The 12897-nt window shown below is 44.0% G+C and overlaps 1 protein-coding gene across 2 annotated transcripts; it reads left to right on the forward strand.

Annotated features, from left to right (window-relative positions):
- The first annotated feature begins 444 nt into the window (after positions 1–444).
- On the forward strand, positions 445–12478 carry LOC121580825. Of its 2 annotated transcripts, none has more exons than XM_041895899.2 (10): positions 445–752; positions 2218–2275; positions 6259–6420; positions 6785–6982; positions 8096–8287; positions 8373–8474; positions 9130–9265; positions 9457–9504; positions 9615–11230; positions 11466–12478. In XM_041895899.2, the coding sequence occupies exons 1-10, from the start codon at positions 691–693 to the stop codon at positions 11529–11531; spliced, it is 2640 nt and encodes an 879-aa protein (XP_041751833.1). In that variant the 5' UTR covers positions 445–690; the 3' UTR covers positions 11532–12478. The 2 variants fall into 2 exon arrangements, with proteins under 2 accessions (XP_041751833.1, XP_041751834.1); XM_041895900.2 differs by having other exon boundaries at positions 9133–9265.
- Positions 12479–12897: the final 419 nt, after the last annotated feature.

The raw sequence follows: 12897 nt of genomic DNA on the forward strand, positions 1-12897 counted from the left end.
TTTAGGATACAGGCAATTAGAAGCCAAGCTAATTAAATAGCACCATATGCTTCTAGGCATTTTTCTACAGAACATAATTAATCACAACAAATATTATGACAGCTTTTCATAAAATCTCCTTAGAAATTATTTTTCTTTCTGTGTGTTGGGAGTTATTACCTTGCTATTTATAGGAGAGTGTGAAAGGCACGCAGTTTAATTTCCTCTATTGTAGCTATTGTCACTCCAAAGTGCGTATTTGTATCACCAGCATTCAGCAGCATCCTGTCTCATGGTCCAATGTGGCTAATTGGAGGTTTATCTGCGTCAGCATTATAGCCTGTTATAAATATACATTTTGCATCTTACAAAGATAGGTCTGTATAACTTCTGTCATGTAGCACAGTGACAAGTTAAACAGCGCAAATAAATGATTGTGCCGCGCCTCTGAACTCAGCCAGTCTCAAGGGTCGACTCCCCCACGTGATGAAAAAGCAGCTACCTCTCAAATGATGGAGTCGGAAGAGGCAAGGATAAATTGTTAAAATTTAGGAGAAGCGCCAGTTTACTCAAAACAGAGTCGACCACGGTTATTTCAAGGTAGATAACCGAATGACCAAAACCGCTTTGGGATCTCACGTTGTGCACGGGACCGCAGCCAAGATCTAGTCGGGTACCTCGGGATGCGATGGGAGAGCGAGGACCGCAGAGATGATGCGTTTTGTACTGGATTGCTTGCGGACGCCAAGGCAACGGGCACCATGCAGTGAAAGGTTGGTAACGATAATGGATTAGGAAATGCTTAGTTGACGAAAATCTCCTTGTAGGCCTACATACATTGACCCATCATCCATACTAGAGTGAGGTCGTGTTTTAGGTTAACTTTTCAGCCCCATCTATGCAATTTCAGCAGTATAATCTTTTAAGGAATGCTTTTTCTAATGAATGGCCAGTAAGAGGCAATAAAGCAGCGAGTGTTTCACCTCTTCTCAATGTACAGTAGCTGGTCAATGTATGCAATATTCACGGACATACACCTGCAATAACATATATTTTATACAGCCAGACAGCAATTGGTTAATTTTAAATTGACTGGAATTAATTAAATTCTAAAATGGAATTATTGATCATCACCAAAAGATTAATAGGATGCCACAAATTTATAGTAGGCTATTGAATAGCCTTTTAACTGCACCTTGTATTATTTTTTATATAAGCCTACTGTAGAATTTGCACTGGGCCGAATGTTTAAATCTATCAGTAAGTAAACTCTTTCATAGAATTGTATTGTATTGAACTGTATTGTATTGAACTGCACGATAGGTGAGAATCGTCAGGTGAGCCAATAGTGTTTAATTGACACTGCAGTCGTATTTATATTATAGTCATTCTCAAACGAGGCTATTTTACTATAGCCCTCTGAGCCCTGAGATTTCCACTAGGCAGTTAGGCTTCAAATTGGAAAGTCACAGCACATAGGCATAGCCCATTCTGCAGCTTGGAGAAAACAGTCATTGGCATAGAGAGACAGCGAGGTACAGTGTAACACAGCACTGTGATATTAACTCTGCAATGACAGATACATTCGGTGTCATGGAAATGGTTAAGGAACATTCCTTGAGGAAAGGCACATTCCCATTATTTCTTATGATTGTTAACCGTTCACGGTACTGAATCGAGTATGGGAGGAGGATAATTATGGTGTAAGAAGAGGAGGAAGAGGTAGTTCATTCTCCTGTCATGGATGGGTAAGCTTTTTATGGCTTCCCTGGAAATACGACTGCCCCTCTTTTTCCTGTCCTCTCCTTCTTCTCTCATCCCTCTCTTCCCTCCCTCTCTCTCTCTGACTCATTCTCCATCTACACGTAACCCCTCTGCACATGCTCAGTTGGTATATTCTCTCTCTCTCTCTCTCCCCTTCTCCTTCCCTCTTTTACTGCTTGGTGTCCACACACACACACACACACACACACACACACACACACACACACACACACACACACACAACACACACACACACACACACACACAGACAGACACACACGTTCACGGACAGCCTGCCTCTGGTTCCATATGCAACGTCTGTTTGACTGTCAGACTAAAGAGAATGGATGGAGTGGCAATGGAGGATGGGGAATAGGGGAAGAGAGAAGGGGGAGGAGGTGGAAATGGAGGAAAGGGAGGATGGTTAGGTGCAGCCCTCCTCAAACATTCCTGTCTTCTCTGCTGGTCCCCCAGGGACCAGGACTTTGTGGAACAGGACGAGTGTGTCATTCAGAAGACTGGAGAAATCAAAGTAAGGCTACACGTTTCTTATATTGTCCAGTGTGTGTGTGTGTGTGTGTGTGTGTGTTTGAATATGTGTGTGTGTGCGTCTGTCTGTGAATGTGTGTGCATGAGTCTGTGAATGTGTGTGCGTGAGTCTGTGAATGTGTGTGTTTGTGTGTGTGTGCATGTGCTCTCATGTTTCACTGCATAAGGTGTATGTGATAGTGCGAGCCTGATTATATTCTCCTGGACTGATCAAGACACCTCCCACTGGGCACATACATCAGTTCAACATCTCATTTTGATTTACATTTGATTGAATTGTCAACTAACGTGAAATCAATGTGAAATCAACAAAACATTTTACCATGTCATTGGATTTAGGTTAAATGTTGGGTGAAAAAAAGACTGAAATGCCCTTATGTTGAAGACATTTTGCAAATCCAAATAGTTTCCCATGTTGATTCAACGTCATCACAGAGATTGTTTTGGTTGAAATGACGTGGAAAAACGTTGATTCAACCTGTTTTTGCCCAGTGGGTTGGTTTTTCAAATGGCACCACACATGAGAATGCAGTATGTATTTAATATGTTTGTTAGCTGAGAGGCCTCTGTGTTGTTGTGTGGTTCTGTGTATGAGGGTTGAGGAAGGCGTGCCGAGATTAAAGTATAGGTATTTGTATTCCTTCGGGAAATCGGTAGCCTTTAATGACCAGATTCCATTTTCCTTTACACATCTCTAAATGCCCGTTTTTAGAGAAGGCTATCTCTGTATTTACAGAGCCAAATGCATACAGAGTACCATCAGGCCATTAGAACACAGATCATGTCTACTGGCGTCTTTCAGCATCATAGGAAAGACCATCATTATTTTAACTACTGGACACTGTCAACGCTGTCCGTGCACCACTGCCTGCTGGGATGTCATTGTGATGTATGATATTTTATTTTTGTAACCCGGCAACAACCTGGTATGGAGCTCTATATAATTTCAGAGAGATGGCCCAGACGTGATCTCACCAAAAACTGATTTCCTGTCTCTCAGCTAGTGGTATTATTAAAAAGATTATTGTTGCAGATGTCTATGCTACTGGGCCCATATTAAAAAAGGAGTGCGGATCTAAGATTAGGTCATTTGTGAATACATTCTCTGATACACTGGGTTTTCTGCTGTCAAATAGCTGCAATGTATTTGGTATTTTTGGTATTTATTAGGATCCCCATTAGCTGCTGCAAAAGCATCAGCTACTCTTCCTGGGGTCCACATGAAACATGACATAATACATAGTACAGAACATTATTCGTCAAGGACTGAAATACATACATTTAAAACATCACACATAGCCTACATATCAGTACATACACACAATATCTAGGTCTAATACATAGTACAGTGCAAATTACAATACAATATTTATAAAATGGCTGTGTCTCTTCACAGTTCCCTTTGTGCAGTAAGCTGTTCTTTTATCTGTTTTTTTAAACTGGTTTTATTGCTAGCTTGAGTTACCTGGGGTGGCAGAGTGTTCCATGTAGTCATGGCTCTATGTAATACTGTGCGTTTCCCAGCCTCTGTTCTGGATCTGGGGACTGTGAAGAGACCTCTGGTTGCATGTGTTGTGTTGTACCGATGAGAGTCCAAACTGTGTGCCAACTGCTTGAACACACAGTTCGGTACCTTCAACACATCATTACCTCGCACAAAGACCAATAGTGATGTAGTCAATCTCTCCTCAACTTTGAGCCAGGAGAGACTGACATGCATGTTACTAACACTTTCCTTCCATGTACATCTAAGTGCAATACGTGCTGCTTTGTTCTGGACCAACTGCAATTTACCTATGTCCTTCTTTGCCGCACATGACCACACAGCTGGGCAGTAGTCCAGGTGCGACAAAACTAGGGCCTGTAGGACCTGTCTGGTCGACTGAGATGCCAAGAAGGCAGAGCAATGCCATATCATGGACAGACCTCTTCCCATTTTAGCAACCATTGAGTCTATTTGTTCTGACCATGTAAGCTTGCTAACTAGGGTAACACCCAGCAGTTTAGTCTCCTCAACTTGCTCAATAGCCACATTATTCAATAATAGATCTAAATGAGGTTTAGCATTGAGCGAGTGATTTGTCCCCAAAATTATGCATCTAGTTTTTCAGATATTTAGCACCAGCCTATTGCTAGTTACCCATTCTAAAACTGACTGGAGCTCTATGTTAAGTGAATCAGTTATTTATTTTACTGTTGCAGCCGACGTGTATACTGTTGAGTTGTCAGCATACATAGACACACAGGCTTTATTCAAGGTCAGTGGAAGGTCATTTGTAAAAACAGAAAACAATAATGGCCCAAGCCGGCTGCTCTGTGGTACACCACACTCAACTGGATTTGCATGAGAGGCTTCCATTAACAAAAACCCTCTGTGATCTATTAGATAGGTAACTCTCAATCCATAATAAGGCAGAGGATGCAAATCCATAACACCTACGTTTATTCAGCAAAAGTTATGATCAATGACATCAAAAGCTGCACTGAAGTCTAACAAAACAGCTCCCACAATCTTCTTACTATCAATTTCTTTCAGCCAATCATCAGTCATTTGTGTCAGTGTTGAGTGCCCTTCCCTATAAGCATGCTGAAAGTCTGTTGTTAATCTGTTGTCTGTAAAATACCTTTGTATTTGATCAAACACTATTTTTCCCAAAATTCACAGTGCAGAATGAACTGCTTTTACGTGCATACATGGTAGTAGATGCATGATAGATGCATTGTAGCATTGTGAAAGTTACTCAAGTGAATTAACTTCCCATCATCCAAGATAGCAACTGACATTAGGTCAATTTCAGATTTGGTTGGCAAGATAGCAAGTTGGCCTTAAATAGTCCCTGTGTCAGCTTGCTATCTGGGATAATGTTCCAAAATTATCACAACTTGATCCCCCGGTGATATCTCTTAGGACCTTGAGCAGAAGGGCCAAAATCCTTTCCAGACATTAGCCAACTGTCAGGATGAGCTGTGCATATTGTGCCTGAGTGAAGCAGCTCTCTCATTGTGTATTCAGGTCTAAGTCACTACAGTGAGATTTTCTCTCCTCTCTACTTCTTTCAGTAGTTATAAATATACTACATAGCTCTTTAGTCTTTAACATTGAAAATAGAACCCTCAAAGTGTGACATGCCAGAGGTTGAAGTGTTGATATTGCCTGTGAATATAAAGTGATTTATCCGTGTTAGTACAGCACATTGTCATTCATAACACCTCTTGTTCTAGTGTATGGAGAAGCACATTATCAGAATAATCATGCGTGTAGAGCCCTTGACACTCTTTAGAAAAGTCTGAAGTGCCTCAAGCATTGAACTGTGGCTCTTACAGCCTCTCTCTCTCTCTCTCTCTCTTTCTCTCGCACTACCCTCCTCTCCTTCCCACTGTCCTTGCCCTTTCTATTTCTGCTCCCCCCCCCCCCTTCTTGGCAGTTTTCCTTCCTGCCAGTTGGATTTCTAATCATTCCTCTTTTTAGAATGGAGATCAGGTTTGATACTGCTGTAAAATTAATGGAAAAGGATCGCCTCAAGTAAGCTTTATTTCTGCAGTGAAAGGGACTTTGCATAGCTGTCTGTCTCTAGCCTCTATTTCCTCAGCTTTTCAGTAACCACTGATCTCTCTCTTCTCTCTCTCTCTCTCTCTCTCTCTCTCTCTCTCTCGCTCTCTCTCTCGCTCTCTCTCTCGCTCTCTCTCCCCTCCCTCCTCTCTCTGTCTCTGCTGCCTCTACTCCATCTGCTCCTACTAACTCTCCATCATTCCCACCCCTCTCCATCTGCCCCTTGTTTCTTTAACTCTTCTTCCTCTCTCTCTGTCTCTCTTTCTCTCGCACTTTCTCTCTCTCCATTCCCTCTCTACCTGTCCTTCCGTTCTTCCATCCCTCCATTCTCTCTCTACTCCAACTCTATCTGCCCCCTGCTGTCCCTCCATCCCTCCATCCCTCCCTCCACCTGCCTGTGTGTTCCACCCCACCAGGACCTGCAGGATGCGGTGCAGCAGGAGGGCGTTGAGCTGCAGGAGCAGCGGGGAGACCGCCGGGAGCTGGAGGAGACCCTGGAGAAGCTGGAGCAGCACAGGGGGGAGCTGGAGGAGCAACTCAAACTGACCAGGCTGGAGTGTGTCCAGGAGAGCCAGCAGGTCAGACACACACAGAGATGAAAGCTGCTATGACTGCTGTTACTGAATAAAACATAACAAATAACCGTTTTTATGCGTAATGCTCATTTCTATCAGTGAATGTTTATTGCATGTTTTGTCATTTTTATGCAGTCATCTGCTGTGATGGTGAGACACTGAACAATAAAGACATTTACCAACCATAGACAGACTTGGTTGGTTTGTGGTCAGTTCAGGCCTCTTCTCCAATCTTCAAATGAATAAAGATTATATTCATCCAAATTATCCTTGCTACCCTTCACTGCTCCGAAGTTAGCGCCCTCTGACTCTGCTGTCTCCTCCTTTTCTCCTCCTCTGTCCCCTGTGCCTCCTCTTCCCAATACAGATCCTGTCCCTGCAGGCGGAGGAGGTGGCCAGGGAGATGAAGGTGGAGGACTATGAGCAGGAGCTGGCCAGGGCCAGGAGGAAACTCAAACAGCTGAAGATGGAGGTCAGAACGGCCCAGGGGAAGGTGGAGGAGGCGGGTGAACGCACCATTCCGCTGGAGGAGTCCATCAGCCAATCATACGATGAGATTTTACAGGTGGGTGTTGAAGACTAATCCCTTCCATATACTGTATGTCACCCTCTGGCTATGAACTCAATTCATTGTCCTTCAAAATGACTGCTACAGAAGCACTGGATTGATGACAGCATTGCGATAGGCTAGTCTTTCATGTATCCAGTCATTAATCCAGTCCTGCAGTTATAAAAAGGGACAGTGGTCACAAAATACAGCATACATGCCCTGGGCTATGGTCATAAGGGAGAGCATTCAAGCTTGAAAAGCCCATTAAGAGAATTGGACCACGGCCTCTGATATTTCCTGCCACTGTGTCTCCTGTTGTACTCCTCACATGGCAGCTGGAAGCCTGGGAGGGTTAGCGAATAAGATAGTCTCGCTTGCCAGGCTTCTAGGGTTCTCCTAGAATGCCAGGATGCAGAGAGAATATGAGAATATAGTATCATAGGAGGCTGGTGAGGGGAGGATTCCATTCCAGCCATTACTATGAGCCCGCCCTCCCAACCGCCTGTGCAATCAGACTATATGCGTGTGTGATCGACTGGGGTTCAAACAAAGGTCTCAGTCAGACCATCAGGTGATGGTGGTAGTGATTCTGTGTTATTTCAGTCCCCTGCTGACAGGTGATTACTGTGTAGCCTTCATCATGCCCCCAGTGTATTGATCTGTGTTGTCACGGTAGCTGCACCATGCAGACGAGCTCCAAACCCCCCGTGGGACTGGAAGGGTGAAGAGGCTGGTCACATCGATCCGTTATGTGTGCCATTAATCCTCCATGTTGATTTTTGCTCCTTTTAATCATACTGCGCCTTTAGAGAAAAGCCTTCAAGCTGTAATAGACCAATATATAATATCAGCTGGATTTCTTTTGTTTGCTGATGATGTACCAGAGATAATCTTTAAACAGACAACAGTCATCGGTTCAGAGAGTTCAAAAGATCTATGTTATTGGATAGACAAGGACAGTGTCTTTCAACAGCCGTGTGCCTGGCACTTAGGGCCAACCACTTACTTACTTGGCTTCCCTCTATCTCTTCCTGTTCCGGGCAAAGCTAACACATATATACACTTCCCTGAGATGTATCATATGTATTTGACAAATAGTGGCTTTCGTTGATGTCTGCTGTGGACTAGGAGGAGCAGACGCTCAGTACACTGAGGGGGGAGCGGATGGGAGATGCAACACTGCCAGACCACCAGCAAGTGGAGTCAAACGACACATCTCCCAGCAGCCTCAGGACAGAGGATGGAACTCTGGACATACCCGATGTACCAGCCAGGTCATGGGGCAGGAGCCAATCACTGCCTGTCTATGCTGAAATCCTGGTATGTGTCATACAAATGGGTTTAAATCCGACATAATTTCCATCATAACCGTAAAGTTTGGGCGGCCTATTCTCTCTTTTCACAGGCAAACCTTGGGTGCGCGGCTCGCGCTAAGGACGGATTGTCTTATACACAAGAAGAGGAGGAGGAGGAGGAGGTGGAGACACCTACACCAAGCACACCAAAGGTATGACTACCAACTCAGTAAAGTATTGTAAACCAATAATCATTTGGAGAGACTGGTGAATTACTAAATTAACCTTTCACTGCACTGGGCTGTATAAGGGTCACACAGAGTGTTTCTTGGTAGTCTTAAACAAATCTACTTTGAAACAAAATTATACACCTCACACACATGGTTATGGGCTTTAAAAAAAGAAGACACCTGCACCATGTCAGATATAAAGTTGAAATATATTCAATTTTGAGTTTGCATCCCAATATTACACTTTATATACATTTACATTTGACATTTTAGTCATTTAGCAGACGCTCTTATCCAGAGCGACTTACAGTTAGTGAGTGCATAAATTTTTTTCATACTGGCCCCCCGTGGGAAACGAACCCACAACCCTGGCGTTGCAAGCGCCATGCTCTACCAACTGAGCTACACGGGGCATCACAGAAGATTGAACTATAACAATACTGTTTGACATAGAAACACCTGATCTTTTTATTTATTTATTTAAATAATGTTGATTAATTATGAAATTATGAAACATATTAATAACATTCCACCCATGAGGCCACTAGGTCATTTGAATGCAGGGCTATAGTGTATGCTGGATGTATGAGGAAAAGTCCCTTCATCTGTGAGAAATGTTTATCCTATACCTCTTTAGCAGATACATAAGGGAAAAGAGGAAGAGAAAGTGGAGGAGGAAGAAAATATTTCCCAGACACGATCCACCAGTAGCATCGCAGTCGAAGATCTAGACTTCTACCACCCCGACCCCTTCATTCACTGTGAATCTGAATGTGAGCATCTATTCTCTGTTCCATATGCTTTGATGATGATGATGGTACGGATGAAGATGATAACGGTGAAGATGATAATGAAGATGATGGTGGTGATGATGATGATGGTGGTGGTTGTGGTGATACTGAAGATAATGATGCTTGTGATTATGATGATGATGATGGTGGTGGTGCTCATTTTCTTTTTCCAGATGACCTTTTCAAAGATGATAACCTCTTTGCCAAGACATATAAATCTGGTGAGTGACATTCATATATAAAACTTTGAGAATATGATTGATTGATTATGATGATATGCTACAGCATTATCCAGGCCTCTAATTCTATTGCGACTGATCCTTTCTCCTAGATGATGACCCGTTCAAAGGCACGGACCCCTTCGCTGCAGACATCCTCTTCCGAGAGGGGACAGAGGAGCCATATCCATCCACTGACCCTTTCCCAGACACTACTGCCCGCCTGGAACCTGGATCTAACGAGGTGACAGACAACAGCCTCTCCTGCACTGAAAACAAAGCCTCTACCGGCACCCAGTGCTTTGAGTCAGAGTTCCCCGACGAGGATGAATCCAGTGACATAGAAATCAGTTACAGCAGGGAGGATCTGGACACTGTTCACACGGACACTGTTGAACTCTCCTTCGTTGAGCCCAAAACCTTGATCATGACCGAACGCTTGGGTTTCAAGCCCATCTACGCAGCTCAAACCTGTTCTTTGGACACTGAATTAGATGACGTAGATGAACGCGGCGTAGCTTCGGGACGCAAACCCTTCAGTGAAGCATCCAGGGCCAACACCTGGGCTGCCGGGCCCAACTTCTCCACCGAATCGGACCCCAATGGATACGAGTTTAACATCAATGCAGTATCCCCACCTTCCGACATAGAAGAGATCGACATCACTCTTGGATCTATACGGGTTGACTTTGACGTTGTGTGTGACTCTGTGGAACTCAGCTACCCTGTTGGGATTCAGGCTTGTGACTCAGAACCTGCCGGAACAGGTGGATGCGACCTTCCTGAACCCAGCCCTCCTGTGCCCACCCGCCCGGTCCGTCCACCTAGACGCCTCAAAGGGGGAGCGTCAGCTGACCTTGTAGAAGAGCCAGACACTCCCAAAGCTGAACGCTGTGATCCAGGTTCTTCCAACCGCTCAGCTGATTCAGAGCTGGACAGTGCTATCGGGATGGACCCTCTCACCAGCTCAGCTGAACACAACAGTAAATTCAGCTTCAGCAACAACAGTCTCGAGCTGAACTATGAACCCAGTTGTCAAACTTCTTACAACTATGGATTCAAACTCAGCCCCGAACACCACAGTGAAGAGATTCTCGATCCTTTTGGCACTGAACTAAGTGATGAAGAAGCCGACAACCAAGCTTCATTTGATCCGTACGAATTTGAGCCTACCGCTCAACCTGAGACCCAAGACGAGTTTGACCCTTACGAGTTTGGACAAACCTCTCATGCCACCAACCAAGACACATTTGACCCCTATGGTTTCAAACTCGTACGTTTTGAGACTGACAACCAAGCTATTGTCGACCTACACAGCGGCGATGGTACCAACCTTAAAGACAACAATAACAGAACCAAAAGGGACCCCTTTAGCTTTGATTTCAGTAACGCAGCATCAATGGACCCCTATAGTTCAGAACCCAGTAATACTGCAACAATGGACCTCCTAGGTCTGGAACTCAGCAGAGCCAACAGTGTTGCTGAGTCAGACTGTAACAATCCTACAGCGTCTGACCCATTAGGAACAGTACAAACCATGGCAACTGGAAGCAACCTATTAGACCTGGACCTTGTGTTTGGAAGCAGTAGTTATGGTAACCCTGAGGTCGCCCCTGACCTCGACCCCTGTGAGCCTAGACCGGGAAACCCCGCTGGTCCAGACAACTTTGCGTTCAGAGCGAGAGACACCGCCCACTCTGAGTCTGTTTCTGACTGGATGACTATTAAGGTCAGTGGCTCTGTTGTTTGATACTCTGGGAACATGTGTGTACTGGATGTGTGAGTGTGTTTACTGTATGGTTGCGCATGTGGTGTACTGTAAGCAGGGGTGTGTAGCTGTGCGTTCGTGTGCAAGAAAGGCGTGTGTGTGTGTGTGTGTGTGTGTGTGTTTGTTTGTGCATGTGTGCATATTTGACTGTTTACGATCCAGTGACAATAACTTCATTTGTATTCTTGCCTCACAGACCAACTCCAGGGAGTCCTTGTCCTTCGGCCCAGTCAACCCCCGCACACGCAGCCTGGACAAATGAACCATTCCCTGGGAAGAAGTCACCAGTCTGGCCAGGAGTGTACTGCAGGATAGCCCAACGATGGGGAAGTAGATGGAAAGATAGGAGGTGAAGGAAGGAATGAGAGAAAAAAGAGAGTGTCTCTTTTCACCAAGCTGGCAGGATTCACCTTCACCCCTAGTCATTGCATTGATTTAAAAATGATCGATATGTTCATTGAAAATCATAATTTCATTGTTCTAATCTATGAGTTATTAATTGATGATGGTTGCTTTGCAGTTGTAAGGCGTTGGTTCATTCTACACCCTGTTATAGGTGCAATATAGTACTGAATCTGGGTCCAGATATAGGTAGAGGTGAGAATATACAATTCCACATCCCTGAGACCTCAAATGTAAGTTTATTATCCTGTTTATCTTGAAACTCTTTAACCATCCATCCTTTATCCATCCTTTATCAGAAATATATGAGGTGTCAAGGGATAGGGTAAAGGGTGGAGTGAATAATTTGGAATTGAGCTTTCTGCAAATACAACCAATAATATTTGATGGAGGTGAGCAAACCAGGTTGGTAGAATGCAGGGTCTGAGCTTTTTTATGTTTGAGCTTTATGTGTCAACTGTAAATTAATAGTTGAATCGTTTTTAAGTAAAGCCAACTGTGGCTAATACAAATTGTTAGATTAATGTTTAAAACCCCTTGGACCTTGCACGCCCGATTTGCCCTCCTGGTTAGCTATATTATATTCTAACGACCAATGTGACATGGTGTGAGCCATACCTTCAACAAATGTGTGTCTATGTACTTTCTCAGACCCCCTGGGCCAGTAATACATAGATAAATGTAGGGACTACAAGGTGAGTGAGTGTCTGATCTTACACCCATCTTACACCCTTGTAACTTAGGGCTCTATTCAATCAGATCTGCTTTAGCCAACTTCAGCATAGCGGTTGTTTTGGCAGGGTCAGAGGTGGAACTGTGTTAGAGCTGTCAAATCCACAAGCAGCTCCTGGCATTATACATTTTAGTCATTTAGCAGACGCTCTTATCCAGAGCGACTTACAGGAGCAATTAGGGTTAAGTGCCTTGCTCAAGGGCACATCAACAGATTTTTCACCTAGTCGGCTCGGGGATTAGAACCAGCGACCTTTCGGTTACTGGCACAACACTCTTAACCACTAAGCTACCTGCCACCCTACCTAAAGCAGACATTACCATTGGCTGCACGGAATCACATTAAGAGAAATCCCATGCAGCTTTGTATACAAGTTTCGAACACTGGAATGTGAGATGTAATCTACACCTTGATTAGGCTGATAGAAATCCTAATTTTGTTTAATGATTTTGAGCATAATTATTTCTATATATACACACTTTCTCGTTCTGAA

Source organism: Coregonus clupeaformis, chromosome 14, assembly GCF_020615455.1.
Source record: "Coregonus clupeaformis isolate EN_2021a chromosome 14, ASM2061545v1, whole genome shotgun sequence".
NCBI lineage: Eukaryota > Metazoa > Chordata > Actinopteri > Salmoniformes > Salmonidae > Coregonus > Coregonus clupeaformis.